Raw genomic sequence first — 14,483 nt, 5'->3', positions numbered from 1 at the left:
TTTATGCATTTCACACGCAGTCAACGAGATATTCCTAATAAGGCAGCTTATTGCACACCAGAGGAGCTGAACCCAAGGCCACCGCAGTCATGCGGAGAACAGCATCAGAAGAGCTCCAAAGCATGCATGCAGACAGCGTAACCTCAGGTCAGTACCAGGCTGGCATCTATGGTAGCACTGACACCAACCCACACAACTTCTGTACAGTCATCAGCCTGACACTCTCCCAGCAAGACTGAGATACAGCAGATACCGTCAACTGCATGCATGCAGCAACCTCATCAACTATGTGACAACGGATGGAGTTTTGTGGACCTCTGGCAGCGCCTGCAGCTCTGCGGTGGCCGCGGCGATGGCGCCCTGGATGTCTGCCCGCCTGCCCAGCACGGGCAGCACCACGCTGCCCAGCCGCGCATTGGCCGCATCCGGCAGCACCCGGTACAGCGCATCCGCCAGCTCAGCCTCTGCCTTGCTGCCCCTTTCTGCCTCAGCACTCCCCGCACTGCTGCAAACACAAGCCACTGAGACACTTGCTGACCTGCTTCATTTGGCAGGCATGTGCAGGAAAAGACATGCATGCAGCCCATGTGAAAGCTGGGCTTGAGACTGAATGGTTTCACAGCAATGGACTCGGCATGCTTTGCACATCGGGATGTCTGGCCATGGTACAAGCAAAGTCCTTGCCTGAAGCATGACTGCACGTTTCTGGCACCTGTTGCGAGATGCATGTTATGGGTGCACACCTCTCAAAAGCCTTCCACTTGGCCTCAATCTCTCCGGCAAGCTTCTCGTTGACAGGGGTGCTGCCGCTGATGACGCTCTGCACCAGGTTGAGCTCCTGCTGTCCAAAGCTGAGGTCGGCCTGGGTCACCTTGAACTTCTTCAGCAGCTTCCACACCTCCTTGGCCTCACTGCGCAGCTCTTTAAGCTGATTCTCTGGCGATGCAGCTGTCTCCTGTGAAGTGACTTGCAGCTCCTGTAGCTGCTTCTCTAACGCTGCATCTGCCTGATCAGCCCCGGGGTTTCCTAGTCTGCACAGCACAAAAAAGCCCCTCATGAATAGGTCTGCACAGCAGAAGAATGCACCTCATAGCTTGCACATGGGGGGATATAATGGAGGAACAACGAAAGGAGGATGCATGCCTGCTAACTTTGGCCCAGCGTGCTTCCAGATGCTCCACACTGGCCATTTCTGTCCGCAGGCGTTTCAAATCCTTCTCCAACTTTTCCCGCTGCTTCTTCAGCTCCTTCGCAGCCAGCGCCAATTCTGCTTCCCTCCACTGCATGCCAGCACATTCAACTCATGATGCATCTCACGCAATACTCCACATGCTCACGTTCGGGGTAGCCTGCGAGACTCCTATTTTGCAGCTCATACACCCAACAGCACGCGATTGGCAATGCATGACCTATTTCTGAAGTCACATGCAAGAGCACATGCGCAGATTCTCAGGAAAGCACGAGCTTGTAGCCAATAACTATTCCGTGACACTGGTACAATGCGTTGAGAAGACAAGGTCAGCGCGCAGCATCTCACGTCGGCCTGCTCAGCTGCTGACATAAGCTTGCAGATGGTGGTGCCGTCCGGCCTGTCCTCCAGTTGCACACCCAGCTGCGGCAGGGTCTGGTCACGCAGCCTGCCACACAAAGAAGACATTCAAATCATTCCTGTTCACAAGCATGCAGTTCAGACACTTGTTTGCATCTCAGACAAGAACTAGCAATCGCCCCGATTCCAGCTTTCCATGTCATCCCCCTGATAACGCGATTCAGGTCAGCAAGCATGCATGCATGCATTTCAGTGTGCACTAAGAAAAGGAAGGCTCACCTGTCGCACAGGGACAGGTTGCTTTTGTGTCCGGCCAGGGACTGGTCTGCGTTTGACAGCGCCAGCTTGGCGGCGTTTCTGACGGCGATGCGGAAATCTGCGATGACGCCAAGGAGCGGCTCTGCGCCCTCGCCCGCGACGGCCGCCGCCGCCGCGCCACGCTCCCGGCCCAGCCCAATCTGATCCTCTTCGGCGATGCCAAACACGCGCAGGATCTCTGTGATGTAGGCGGCCACCTTGTGCACCAGCTGAGCCTGAGGCGGCGGCCCTGCATGCAAAGTTCCAATGGTCACAAGCTCTGCATGCACCATGAAAGACATGCGCTCTATGCAACCTGCCCCAGACATGCAGGGGAACAGCATGTGTACAATGGAGCCATGGCTGATGGTGGTGTGATAAAATGGGGCTGCATGCTGATGATCAGGAGGCAGTCTGCAGCTCACCCTTGGGAGTGGCAGCATACTGCTGCTCCCGGGCCTTGATGTAGACATTGGTGGTGCTGACCAGGTCCAGCAGGGCGCTCATGGCTGTGCAAACATCGATGCTGTCCTGCAGCGCTGCATGCACCTTTTCTCTGGTGCCCACGAGGGCCCTACTCAGCTCCTTCTCCTCAGCCTGCACGCACAGCAGTTCAACTCAGGTGAAAATACATCACTTATTCCATATCCAACGCGCACATTGCAAGGGGGCTACGTATGACTTGGCAATGCTGGCAAGTCATGGGAGTTGTGTGGTCAAACAGGCAGCAGAGATGAGGGCAGCACCTCCCATCTGGAGGGCAGTCTGCCCTCCAAGCCCTCGCGCCCAAACTTGTGCAGCACGGCCTCCACTTCCAGGAAGAAGTTCACAAAGGTCTTCTCCTTCTGCCGCGCCTCCAGTGCACTCTTTTCCTCCTTGTAGGTCATGCTCTTGTCCCAGGGCGCCAAGGTAAACATGATCCTCAGAACGCGAGGGCTGAAGTCCTCAAGAGCTTTCCTGTACAGGAGCAGAACAAATCGCTCACATTGGAGACTCTTAGGCTCCAGGCAAAGATTATCATGACACCTGTCGATGTGTTGATGGGCTCACCTGATGCTGATGAAATTCTTCAAGGACTTGCTCATCTTCAGGTTGTCAATGTTCAAGTGCCCTGCATGCACATTTGAAATACTCAGCTGATCATGCTTCACATCTGCAACATCAAAGCTGACTGGAGTGCTTTCATCTCTGCATCTTTACATGGGATAGAGCTGTAACGAACCTGCATGGAGGAAGTAGTTGACCCACTGCGGCTCGCAATTGCACTTCGCATATTCCTCGTGATAGAAGGCCTCAGCTTGTGCCAGCTCATTCTCATGGTGGGGGAAGGCCAGGTCAGCTCCCCCTGTGTGGAGATCAATGCTTGGCCCAAAGATGCTGCTGGCCATTGCCGAGCACTCAATGTGCCAGCCTGCACACAAAGCAATGTCTCGAGGCCAGCATCACGGACAACACATCTGGTGCATGGATGCAGGCAAGCAAGCACCACGAGAAGTCTCCATCGCCCACAAGATCAAGCTAGCAGCTGCCAGGATTCTCAAATCTTGCAGGAAAGATAGTATTGCAGAAAAAAAAGCACCTGGCCTGCCCTTGCCAAGGTTACCCTGCTCATCCCGCGCGCAGTCAGGCGACTCCCAGGCAGGCTCCCCGGCCTTGGCCTGCTTCCACAACGCAAAGTCGCTCTTGTTCCTTTTGTCGCTGCTGGCAAAATTTGCCTCACCGTCGGCCGCCGCTGCTGAGTTGATGGCCTGTGGCGCCAGTTTGCCATAGGTGTGCCCCTTCTCCCTGCAAAAAGAACGGCTGTCAAACACAACATACCTGTGCAGACGGTGCAACGTTCAAAGCAGAATGCCTGGTGTCAAACGAGAATTATGCTGCCTGTTGCAAAGCAAGGACTTGAGGTTGCTCCCAGACTGGTAAGTTTGCCTTTCAGAATTGCGTAAGGGTGCAAGAGCAGGTGACAAGGGTGGCTGGCACACCTGTAGGCCTGGGTGTCAAAGTAGACGCTGCCATTGACGCTATAGGCCATGCCATTGTCATGGATCTGCTGCACATAGGCCCTGATCTCATCCATGTACTCGCTCACTCGCGTCAGCACATCTGGCGGTCTGCAGTTGAGCAGGTGCAAGTCCTCCAGAAAGTCTGCTTCATAGCGCGCTGCATGGTTCCTGCAGCATCCGAGCATGCATGTCAAGCTTTTGCACCATTCCTGTGAAGCACCATTCACACGTGCATGCCAAGGGGGATATTGGGGAACTGCGCACAGAGCAATATTTTGCAGCTGGGGAGCATTGGCACAAAGACACAAGAAAGATATTGGAGAAATGACATCAACTTTGTGTCAGATGGGAATAATTGGAATGCGTGCCGCACCTGAACACTTCGTGATCTGTGACCTCATCCCCGTGCTGCTCATCCAAGGTCTCAGCAAGCGCATCTCCAGACGCCTTCACAATCTGGTCCCTATGGCTTGAACTGCTGGACTCCACGTTCCCGTTCTCGGTGCCTGTGACAGTGAAGTCCTAATATCTGGGCATGCCAGTTCGCATGTGACATGTGACAGAGTGCGCAGCTTATTGGCGCACCTGGCTTGGACGTTCTGAGGCGCTGCAAAGTCTGCACGTTTTCCAGCACTTTCTTGAGCTTGGTCTGCTCAATGCTGAGCCTGTCGTTCAGATCCTTCTGCCTCTGGCCGGCCTACACCCGGCAGACTGAAATGAGCGATTATTCTTTAACATGCAAGCAAGAACATGAAAAGTGTCACTCTCATTATCATTAAACATGCCAGAAAAAGGATCCTCACCAGCCCCTCCTTCTGCTGCTCCGCCTCCACTCTGCTCACCGCTGCTCTCTGCTTTGCTTCCAGTTTGGACAGCGCTGCTTCTGCATCTTGCAGGACCTACACAGATGTCGCCAGTCAGATCATCCAGAGTACCTTGTGGAGCATTATGAAGAGTGTCAGACATGTATCAAGCGTGACGTGACCATACCTTGGCTGTGTCAGGTGTCTGAGCCAGGTACTTCTCCAAGAGGTGGTTGAGACGGGCTCTGCGTATGATCTTGTCGTCGACATCAGTCACGTTCATAACCAGATCCACGTCGTATCCAAAATAATCCTCGATCACCCTCCTCAGGATGTCCATCGTCACATAGTAACGAGCTGCAAACAGACAGAGGTCAGGTCTGCGCATTCGGGCGATTATTGGCATGTGCGTTGATCACTTACTTCAGGTGTCCTGACATTTTGCACGTTGTCCCAGGTGGTTTCTTTTGTTGAAGGACAAAGCAAGGACTGTAATATAATCCTCTCACCGTGCCCCAGGTGGGCTGCATCGTATACAGTGGGCCCACAGGTGTACCATGTGACACGCTTTCCGGCAGGATCCACGGTCATGAACACCTCCTTTTGTTTTGTTAGTGAATTGTACAGCCTCAAGACACCCTGCTGAAACGCTGGACGATCATCTCCTGGCGCCCTCCACTTTCCTTTCTGGCCATAAGTACCCGCCACAAGCGGCATCGTGAGAAACTCTTCGACCAGATCTGCTAACAATCTGATTGCACCTAAATATTTTGCTGCACTGGCGCGAATGGGTTCTTCCTCAATCAAGTAATAGCTGTGGGTTTCTGTTCGTAGGTATTTGAGCGATCCTTCTGCAGCATTCTTAAGGCAATTCAGCTATGCGAAGTAATTATATAAGTGAGGTACAATGGTTCTGCTCCTTTGCATATCTCCTGCAAAGCCTGTATCCCGAGATTGCTGCTAGATCTCTATCTCCTTCGTGGAACCCCCTTCCAAGTTGAAATGGGGAAGACAGATGCACTGAATAGAGAGAATGTATCGTTTCTGATGCAGAATATCGGGAGCAGATTTTGGGAGGCCGCATGCTTTTACAGATTTCGCCTAAATAGGACTGGTATTCAAGCCTTGTAGGACGACACCCTCCCTTGTGAAACTAGTGCACTACATCCACAGTGCCCAAGTGGAGACTGTGCACCCTGAAGACCTCCTGTAGGGATCGTTTTTAAGCAGACGCATTCATGAGCCACCGGGCCGCTGTTGCTATGGGGTACATGATGACATGGCTCAGAGACCATGCACCCGCTGCATGGGAGCGCTCTGCATCCACCCTTGCATTCATGCCAGTGTCTCCATGGCATGTCCTGCGCGCACTGGCCTGCAGCTGCTGTAGCGTGTCTTCAAGGCAGGCCATGCGCGCATTCTGATCCATGCGTGCTGCATGATGCTCCTCGTTCTGGAACTGCAGCGATGCGATGCTGTCTGCCTGGCACACCAGACTCACCTGCAGTGTCAGGGAAACAGATAATTGCACCTCGTTGCAGTGCCTCAGGAGATTGTAAATTGTATTTTGGCCAACGCAGGAGGTAACTTATTACACAGCAAGCAGCACATACCTTCACTTCCTCCAACCCTGCTTCCAGCCTCTGCAGGCAGTATGTGAGATCGCGAGCCGTTGCTTGGAATGACCTATCGCTCTGTGTCTGCCGCTTTCCTAGTTCCTCCAGCTCGTCCAGGATGTGGTCTAGTTGCAGCACAGGCGGCCCCTCTGGCAGGGCAGACAGGGCCGGCTGGTGATGCTTCAGTGATGCCACTTCCTGTTCCAACCCAGACAGGTGCGTCCTGCATTGCAAAAGGGCCCAGTAATTCTTTGCAGCAACCCAGGCACACAAAGCAATGCAGGCTTGTTTTGCACATTAAGCATGCATTATTTGGCCTGTAATTACCATCCTGCAGATTTGCGAAAAGCAAGGTTCTGGGCACTGTACACTCTCTGAGAGGACTAAATAAGCTGCACCTGAACTCTGAAGCATCTGACTCGACCAGGTTCAGCACTGTGGCCACTTGGGAGCTGGCTTCCTCCATCTGGTTCCTCCAGCTGCTGAGCTGGGACCCAAGCCCCCTCAAACTCTCAAGATCTTCCGCCATCACCGCCTGGGTGTCCTCACAGGCTTGCAGCCTGCTTGCATAAACACACTGCTCACATGGAGAACTTGCGTGTCCTTTCAACAGCGCTGTGGTGCAGGTCAGGGGACGCCACTCTCTCATCACTTCCTTCCTCGTGATCAGGAACCTTCCAATTGCAAAGAAAAGCAGTGCATGCATGTCTGCCATGGAGCAATTTTGCTGGGAATAACTGGAATGGGACTGGGGATGCGAACCTGTATTCTACATCGATGGGATTGAGGTAAGCCGTTGGCTCCACGTTCTCTTTTGTTTTGGACCTGCCGGTCACTTCCCAGCACATGCTCTGCGACAGCTGGCTCCCTCGCTCTCTGAGCCTGTATGCCAAGCCGGCAGGCGTCTCAGCAGGCATCTCCTGCACACATTAATAATAATGAGGAAGGCATAGAAATAAGCTGCTGCAAATCCTTCGGAAGAGCCTGGAACCATCAGATGAGAATGAGGCAGTTTTGCCATCAAGCCTTGTGTCCTTCAGTCTTTAAAAAGCCCGACCCACCCAGCAGTTGGCAGCAAAAGCATCAGGCAGGAGCACTGCCAGCCATAGACAGCAGGCTACCTGTATGCAGACGCTTTTTCTGAGCATGTGGGAAGGCTGGCTCGGTGCTACAGACGAAGGTGTGTAGAAGCGCTCCTGCGCTGACTGTGCCCAAGATGGCGTGCAAGTGCTGACGGATGGCTGAGCTGGCTCAGGAGTCCTGTGACTTGCGACAGATGTCAAGCGATTGCGCCTGAGGGCGTTTGTCAGCCTGGACATCACTTCGGGCGCCTCTACCTCACATGGGTTGTCTGTCAAAGGCCACAAGCAAACAAAATTATTCAAGAACGCCGGATCGAGTGCTTATGATATGTTTGGGGAACTTTTCGCTTGTATGCAGACAGAGTGTGGAGGACTAGGGGAAGAATCACCTGCTAAGTCCACATCCAGAAGAGAACGATTTATGTGCAATGCCCCAGCGAGCGCTTGTGCGCCCGCGGCTGTGATTGCATTTCCTGAGATTGCACAGTTCTATGTAATCGTCATGAGGTTCCAGCCCAGAAGCACACTTAGGCTCTTAGCTGACACTTACCTGGCAGTTCCAGGCTCTCGAGTGCTTGATTCAATATCAAAGCAGCTGCCAGTGCTCCTGCGCCTTTGTCGCCTATTTTACAAGAGCTACCAAGGCGCAGCCCACCCGTATAGTCGCTAGTCTTTAAAGCAGTGCACAGAGATGTCAAATCTTCCTCTAACGCTATAATGTTTATGCTGATAAAGTTGGAAGGGGGTGCTCTACATGATCCGCCCAGAATAGCGAGAACTTGCTGTAAATCGGTCATATTGAGCTCTGTAAAAAGTCCCTTGCTCCATCATCTAGCGCTGCTGTCCTCTCGTCCTTTTGTAGTATATAAAGTTATTGACCCCACTCATTACTTTTTTAGGGGTAGGGAGTCTAGCTTCAGACAACTTCGTATTACGACACACAGTTTGCAATGCAGAAATGTTAAAGTATCCTGTATAATTTTGCACTGTCTCCCCCATCAGAGTCATACACATCGGACAGCATCGCACCGAGTCCTGACACAGATTGCCGAGAAATTTTAGAGACCATATGTTTGATCACTGCCCACAGTGATCTGAAGTACAGTGCTGTGCACTTGAAACACCCTTCTGGTACCATGACAGACCTATCCAATGGAAGCAGCGACACCAAGCCCCTTGAAATTGTTGCATCCCCCAACTCACGCAGCAGCATGGCACGTTCGCATGGCAGCAGGAAGTCCCTGGCTAGAGCTTTGAGTTCTGCCTTGGACCTTTCAGATGACTTCACCATCCCTGAAAGTGCAGGACTGGCAAGATTGGTGGGTCCCCAAAGCTCCTGTTCATTTCTGGGGTGAACCCTCTCATCGTGTTCTCATCACTTGGCACTACCCTTCCTGTCCAGACGCAATAATGATGCTAGTGAGAATCATCAAGAGCTACGAGTCATAGTTGTTCTGCTTGCTCTGCAGGCTCTCATTGATGCAGCCGGTGCTGGGCACCTCAAGAGGGTGGACCAGTGTTTGGAAGCGGGAGTGTGCGCAAGCTCAGTGGATGCCGATGGCAACACACCGCTGACCTGTGCTGCTGAGGAGGGCCACGAGGATGTGGTAAAGCTGCTGCTGCAGCATGGGGCGGATGTGCTGGCGCGCAACGTGTCAAACGAGACTGCATTGCATGTTGCGGCTTGGAATGGGCATGCGCCGGTGGTAGCAGCATTGCTGGCCGGTGGTGCATCTGTGAATCAGCCAGGGCCAGATGAAGAGACGCCCCTCCTCCTTGCAGCCGATGGGGGCTTCATAGAGGCATGTTCCATGCACTCCCAGTATTAATGATCTACAAAGAACATGTCTGGCATCTTCATGTTCACATGCCATCATCGTACGAAAGCTGTCCTAGTGCTGTGGGGCCTGCAATGTGGCACTGTTGATCATAAGCAGCTTTGTGCGCCTTGCCCCAGGTGGCCAGGATGCTGCTTGAAGCTGGAGCGAATCCCTCGTGTCACAATGGGAGGGGGGAATCACCTCTGCAGTGGGCTGCATGGAGTGGCAGCAGGGAGCTTGTAGAGCTGCTGCTGAGCCATGGCGCTGACATCCACGCGCAAGACACACACCCCAGCTTTGGCTGGTCGGCCCTGCACTGTGCTGCACACCAGGCAATGCCCTCTCGGCACCTGACGCCCTCACATATGCGTATATCCTCAGCAGTGCCCCTGCAGCAGCAGGATGAGATGAGGGCCGTATCTGAGTCGTACCCTTCTATCGAAGGAACAGGAAGGATGCATGTATTAAGTGCCACGCATCAAACATTTAGCCCCCAGCCTCGAACCTACCTGCTCGGTGGAACACAGCACTCAGATGGATTTGTGTGACAGGGCCGCACAGATGTGGCGCGTTTGCTGATGGAGAGAGGGGCGCGTTCGGATGCAGTGGATACAAGTCATCGTTCTGCGTTGGCGCTTGCCGCCGCCGCGGGCTATGCGGACTGCGTGCGCCTATTGCTTACGGCCGGCTCAACCAAAGGAATCTTGGACGAGCCATCGGTTACTACTTGTATCGACACAAGAGGGTGCACCCCGCTGCTCTTTGCCGCCAGCCGCGGCCATTTGGCGGTGCGCATCCTGAGAGGCGGGATACGTGCGCTGCTTTTCCCCACGCATGGGTCGTTCCTTTGTGATCATCACTTGTGGAGGCAGCAGAAGCGCTGTGGATAAGCTTCATCCTGATCCCATAATGCTTGCTCTTGGGCATGCCTGAAATCAATTCTGTTAAAGCGAGAGAATGGCACTGCAGGTTGTCGAAGAGCTTCTAAAGGCGGGGCCGGCATTGAACGCTATTGATGCAGATGGGTGCAGCGCCCTGCACCTGGCCGCGCAGGACGGCCACCTGGAGGTCAGTCATTCACGAGTCATTGCACAGATTCCTCCACCACCGTAGCTAAATTACCACCACCATCATTGACTGCTTGCTCGCAAATGATATTCTGACCCCCTTTCAGATCAGGGACCCATGTCTATTCATGGCAATCAGGCTTGCTTAGAGGCTTCTGACTGGTTGCTTAGCAGCGTGACACTGTGGGTTCCAGGTGGTGAAGCTGTTGCTTGAGCATGGCAGCGTGGACGGGTTGCCAGACCTGCAAGGCCGCACCCCGGCCGATCTCGCACGACTCAACGGCCACACTACTGTCGCCAAAGTGCTCAATGAGGGTGCCACCATCAAGGCACGCCCTCCCCTCACCGGCTCTCAGATACCGTCTCTGCTCCCCTGCATAGCACCGTGACTCTTCCCGGTTCAGGGTGTGTATGCATGGCAAGCACGTGGGGGGTGTGGCTGTGAGCGTCTGGCGTTAAATGAGCTCTGTGCGTGGCTTGTGCAGAAGGATGCACTGCCATACTCTTTTTGGGAGCTCATAGAAGTGGCGCTCAAGAACAAGCAAGTGCTGGGGCCTCAGCTGGAGAGCGCAGTGTCCCGTGCATGCAAAGATGCCAAGAATGGCACCTATTTGGGCTGCACTCTACGCTTTTTCTTGGAGAAGCATGGGTGGCCAATGGACCACAAGGAGACAAAATAGTATGTGTCACATATTTTTTGCAGCTTCAGGCTAGCTGCCCTTTTTTTTTACTGTACTTGCTCAGTACCTTGAAGTACTATAACAATCTATAGCAAACTATAGCAGATAGTGGAGACAGCACATTATTGGTATCGTTTACGTGTCCTGATCAGGACTTGTGATGTCAGTCCTTCTCATGACGGACACTGTATGTGTTGACTATATCTGGGTAAATTATAAATCCTGTCATGCACGGTCAAGAGTGTTATATACTCTTGAGTGTATCCCCATTCTCAGCACTGATGCTGCAAATGAAATCGCGCTTACGCGATACGACCGAGCCTTTCGGAAAGTGAGGAATGCAGACATCAAAGCAGAGCCAGCGTAAGGGCAGAGGGCGGTCTCGCCGTGTAAATGCAAGTTACATGTAGACCTGTATTGGCTTCCGTCAAGAGGAAAATGGTCCATTTGCATACTCACAATGGAGTGCCTCGCTCAACCTTGTTCACAAAGTGATGTTGCGGCTTTTATCTCCGGGCCAGATCGAAAGAGCTGCATCCTTAGCAATTCAATCCTTGTCCAGGATCAATCATGACCATAAGGTGTGGGTCAATGAGCTTGGTTGAGACACACCCGGTACCGGGTACCCAGCTGGACAGCCACACTGAAGCCAGCGCCCAACCACAATGATAGGCACCACAATTTCGTGGATGCCTTCCAGCGAGCCACCCGTCCTTCTGCTGTACTGCATGCACATGCATGAGCTGAGGTGCGCACCTGAGAAGGAGCGCAGTCTCAGCACTGCCGCCAAGACCTCTTGTCCCTGCAGGGCCACATTGCCCCTCTACACCACTACTCACTGCTGCTGGGATCCAGGTTCCTCTCCTCTTCAAGCCCTTTCATCCCATCCTGTCCTGCCAAGATAGCACAGAGCCCTCGTGCTCCTTCGTATTGTATCTAAATTTTCTCGCCCCCTGCGTTGTTCGTATTCAAGGGATTAAGTCGGGCTTTGCGAGGAGTCGTATAAGCGCACTTTGTGTGCAACGCAGGGACGTTGGAATATTCAGTATGATTTGGAAGTGTGCTCTTGTCCTGCACCGTTCATCCTCGCGCCAGTTTCCAGCATGGATTGTCTACGTTTCGGAGATCGGACGTTTGACCTTTGTTGGATCTGAAGAACATTGTTGCGCGTTCAACACCCCCTTCGTGCACGATGACCAATCTTCCCGGTGTAAAGAGCGACGTCAGGCCTTCTGAAGTAGATGCATCCCACAACTCACGCAGCAACAGGGCACGCTCACATGGCAGCAGGAAGTCCATGGCAAGAGCTTTGAGTTCTGCTGTGGACGTCTCTGGTGATTTTACTGTCCCCGAAGGTCCAGGATTGGCGAAACGGGTGGGTCGGAAAGCTTTTATTTCTGGGTTGTTTGTCTCATCGTGTTCTCTCTTTTGAGCGCCTCCCTTTGACCAAATGCGATTGTAATGCTAGCGAGGTTCCCTAAGATTTATGGAAAAAAATCCTGTTCTTGCTCTGTAGGCTCTCATTGATGCAGCTGGTGCTGGGCTCCTCGAGAGGGTGGAGCAGTGTTTGGAAGCGGGAGTGTGCGCAAGCTCAGTGAATGCCGATGGCAACACACCGCTGATCCTTGCTGCTGGGGAGGGCCACGAGCACGTTGTGCAGCTGTTGGTGCAGCATGGGGCGGATGTGCTGGCGCGGAACGTGTCAAACGAGGCTGCACTGCATGTTGCGGCTTGGAATGGGCATGCGCCGGTGGTAGCAGCGTTGCTGGCCAGTGGTGCATCTGTGAATCAGCCAGGGCCAAATGAAGAGACACCCCTCGTCCTTGCCGCCGATGGGGGCTTCATAGAGGCACGCTACCCAGTGCTCTCCTTAACCAGCCATGACATGCAAGGATTAAAGAACCTTGTGTAATTGTGACATTCCAAGATATCATCACTCATGCTGAGAGCCTGCAATGTGCTGCATTACCACCTTGGATCAGGGGCAGGCACGTTGTTACAGGTTGCAAAATTGCTGCTTGAAGCTGGAGCAAAGCCCTGGCGTGATAATGGGAGGGAGTCTCCTCTGCAATGGGCTGCATGGAGTGGGAGCTGCGAGCTTGTGGAGCTGCTGCTGAGCCATGGTGCTGACATCCGCGCGCAGGACACACACCCCAAGTTTGGCTGGTCCGCGCTGCACTGCGCTTCACACCAGGCAACGCCCTCTCGGCACCTGAGAACCGTTGGTACCTCGGTGACTAGGTGACACCTTCAGGTATCACAAATGTAATCTTAGGACACCTCAGCATGCCTTTGCACCACAGCAGGAGAGCTGAGCTGGTCTTCTGTCTCAGCAATGGACGAAGAGCAAGGAGTCAACAGAGAGCTCCGCATGCATGAAAGGCTGGCACCATCTCCGTCCCCCTCACTCGGTACAAGTCAGACGAGTAGAAGGCAGCAGCCAAAATTTGAGTGTCCTGCCGCAGGGCCGCACAGACGTGGCGCGCTTGCTGATGGAAAGGGGGGCGCGCCCGGATGCATTGGACATCAGCAATCGTTCCCCGCTTGCGCTTGCGGCCGCCGCGGGCTACGTCGACAGCGTGCGGCTGCTGCTATTGGCCAGTGCAACCAAGCGGGTGTTGGATGAGCCGGCAATCACCACTTGTATGGACACGCGCGGGCGCACACCGCTGCTCTTTGCCGCCAGCCGCGGCCACTCGGCGGTGCGCCAAAGCACCAACGAAGTGTCTAGGCTTGGTTCAGGATCCGGCATGGTCCGATTCATGTGATGTGCCTGAGGTACTATTTGCAATCATGACCGTATCCCGGGGACAGGACATAGCCGGGATAGTGCTGGATGCTGATCCTTTTGAAGCCAGCTTCGTCGTGCCCTTGTACTCAATCACATATGACCACGCCGCGGAGGGAGCCCATGTGCGGTCGCTGCATACTGAAGCTGGCTCTCGGGCAAAGGGGTATGCCTGGAGTTTGGCACCTGTGTGAAGAGGATTTGGCACTGCAGGTTGTCGAAGAGCTTCTGAGGGCGGGTCCTGCCTTGAATGCGATCGATGCAGACGGGTGCACTGCCCTGCATCTGGCCGCGCAGGACGGCCACCTGGAGGTTAGTCACCTTTGTGTCAAGGCAGTGCCACAAGAGCGCTAGCATGAACATCAAACTGCACCTGCGCAAAAGACCATGTACTTTATCAGTGCAGACCCTCTTGTGAAGCAGAGTCTCACCATATTTCTGTGCTTAGAGCAACAAGAAAAGCAGGCAACCTATAGGAGCAGGCAACAATGGTCACATGAAGGCTTCAGATGTTTGGCTAAGCAGCATGGCTGTCGCTTTCCAGGTGGTGAAGCTGCTGCTTGAGCATGGCATTGTGGACCGCTTGCCAGACCTGCAGGGCCGCACCCCGGCCGACCTCGCTCGCCTCAACGGCCACAGCGCCGTCGCAAAAATGCTCAACGAGGGTGCCACCGTCAAGGCACGCCCTTCCCATCACCAAGATTGATGCTCACATGAGCAGTACTGATCCTGCTAAGTGGATCAGCCCTGCAAGAATACAGGACTGCATGTGATCAGCATT

At 53.8% G+C, this 14,483-nt stretch overlaps 3 protein-coding genes across 3 annotated transcripts; 2 read left to right on the top strand and 1 right to left on the bottom strand.

The window, feature by feature from the left end:
• Positions 1-1,917: 1,917 nt before the first annotated feature.
• Positions 1,918-5,294, bottom strand: COCSUDRAFT_1550 (hypothetical protein; the record flags this gene model as incomplete). The annotated part of the gene is made up of 11 exons (XM_005648467.1): positions 1,918-2,096; positions 2,272-2,443; positions 2,593-2,803; positions 2,897-2,957; positions 3,069-3,257; positions 3,426-3,581; positions 3,824-4,014; positions 4,300-4,445; positions 4,650-4,745; positions 4,837-5,006; positions 5,159-5,294. Coding segments are annotated over 11 exons (1,707 nt in total), but the record flags the coding sequence as incomplete, so codon positions are not given.
• Positions 5,295-10,719: 5,425 nt separating this feature from the next.
• Positions 10,720-11,322, top strand: COCSUDRAFT_32921 (hypothetical protein). Its single transcript, XM_005648858.1, has one exon. It carries the CDS (start codon positions 10,818-10,820, stop codon positions 11,004-11,006), a length of 189 nt encoding a protein of 62 aa, XP_005648915.1. The 5' UTR covers positions 10,720-10,817; the 3' UTR covers positions 11,007-11,322.
• Positions 11,323-13,406: 2,084 nt separating this feature from the next.
• COCSUDRAFT_83674 (hypothetical protein) lies at positions 13,407-14,408 on the top strand (the record flags this gene model as incomplete). Its single annotated transcript, XM_005648857.1, has 2 exons — positions 13,407-13,616; positions 14,247-14,408. 2 exons carry the CDS (start codon positions 13,407-13,409, stop codon positions 14,406-14,408), a joined length of 372 nt encoding a protein of 123 aa, XP_005648914.1.
• Positions 14,409-14,483: the final 75 nt, after the last annotated feature.

The sequence above is a fragment of the Coccomyxa subellipsoidea genome (genome assembly GCF_000258705.1).
Source record: "Coccomyxa subellipsoidea C-169, whole genome shotgun sequence".
In the NCBI taxonomy this organism is placed as follows: domain Eukaryota; kingdom Viridiplantae; phylum Chlorophyta; class Trebouxiophyceae; family Coccomyxaceae; genus Coccomyxa; species Coccomyxa subellipsoidea.
Note: the sequence above shows the minus strand (reverse complement) of the source record. Positions and strands in the feature narration are given on the sequence as shown.

What these genes read in the sequence shown, in the direction of transcription:
- COCSUDRAFT_32921 (XM_005648858.1), top strand. Translation starts at nt 10,818, where the DNA reads ATGCAAAGATGCCAAGAATGGCACCTATTTGGGCTGCACTCTACGCTT.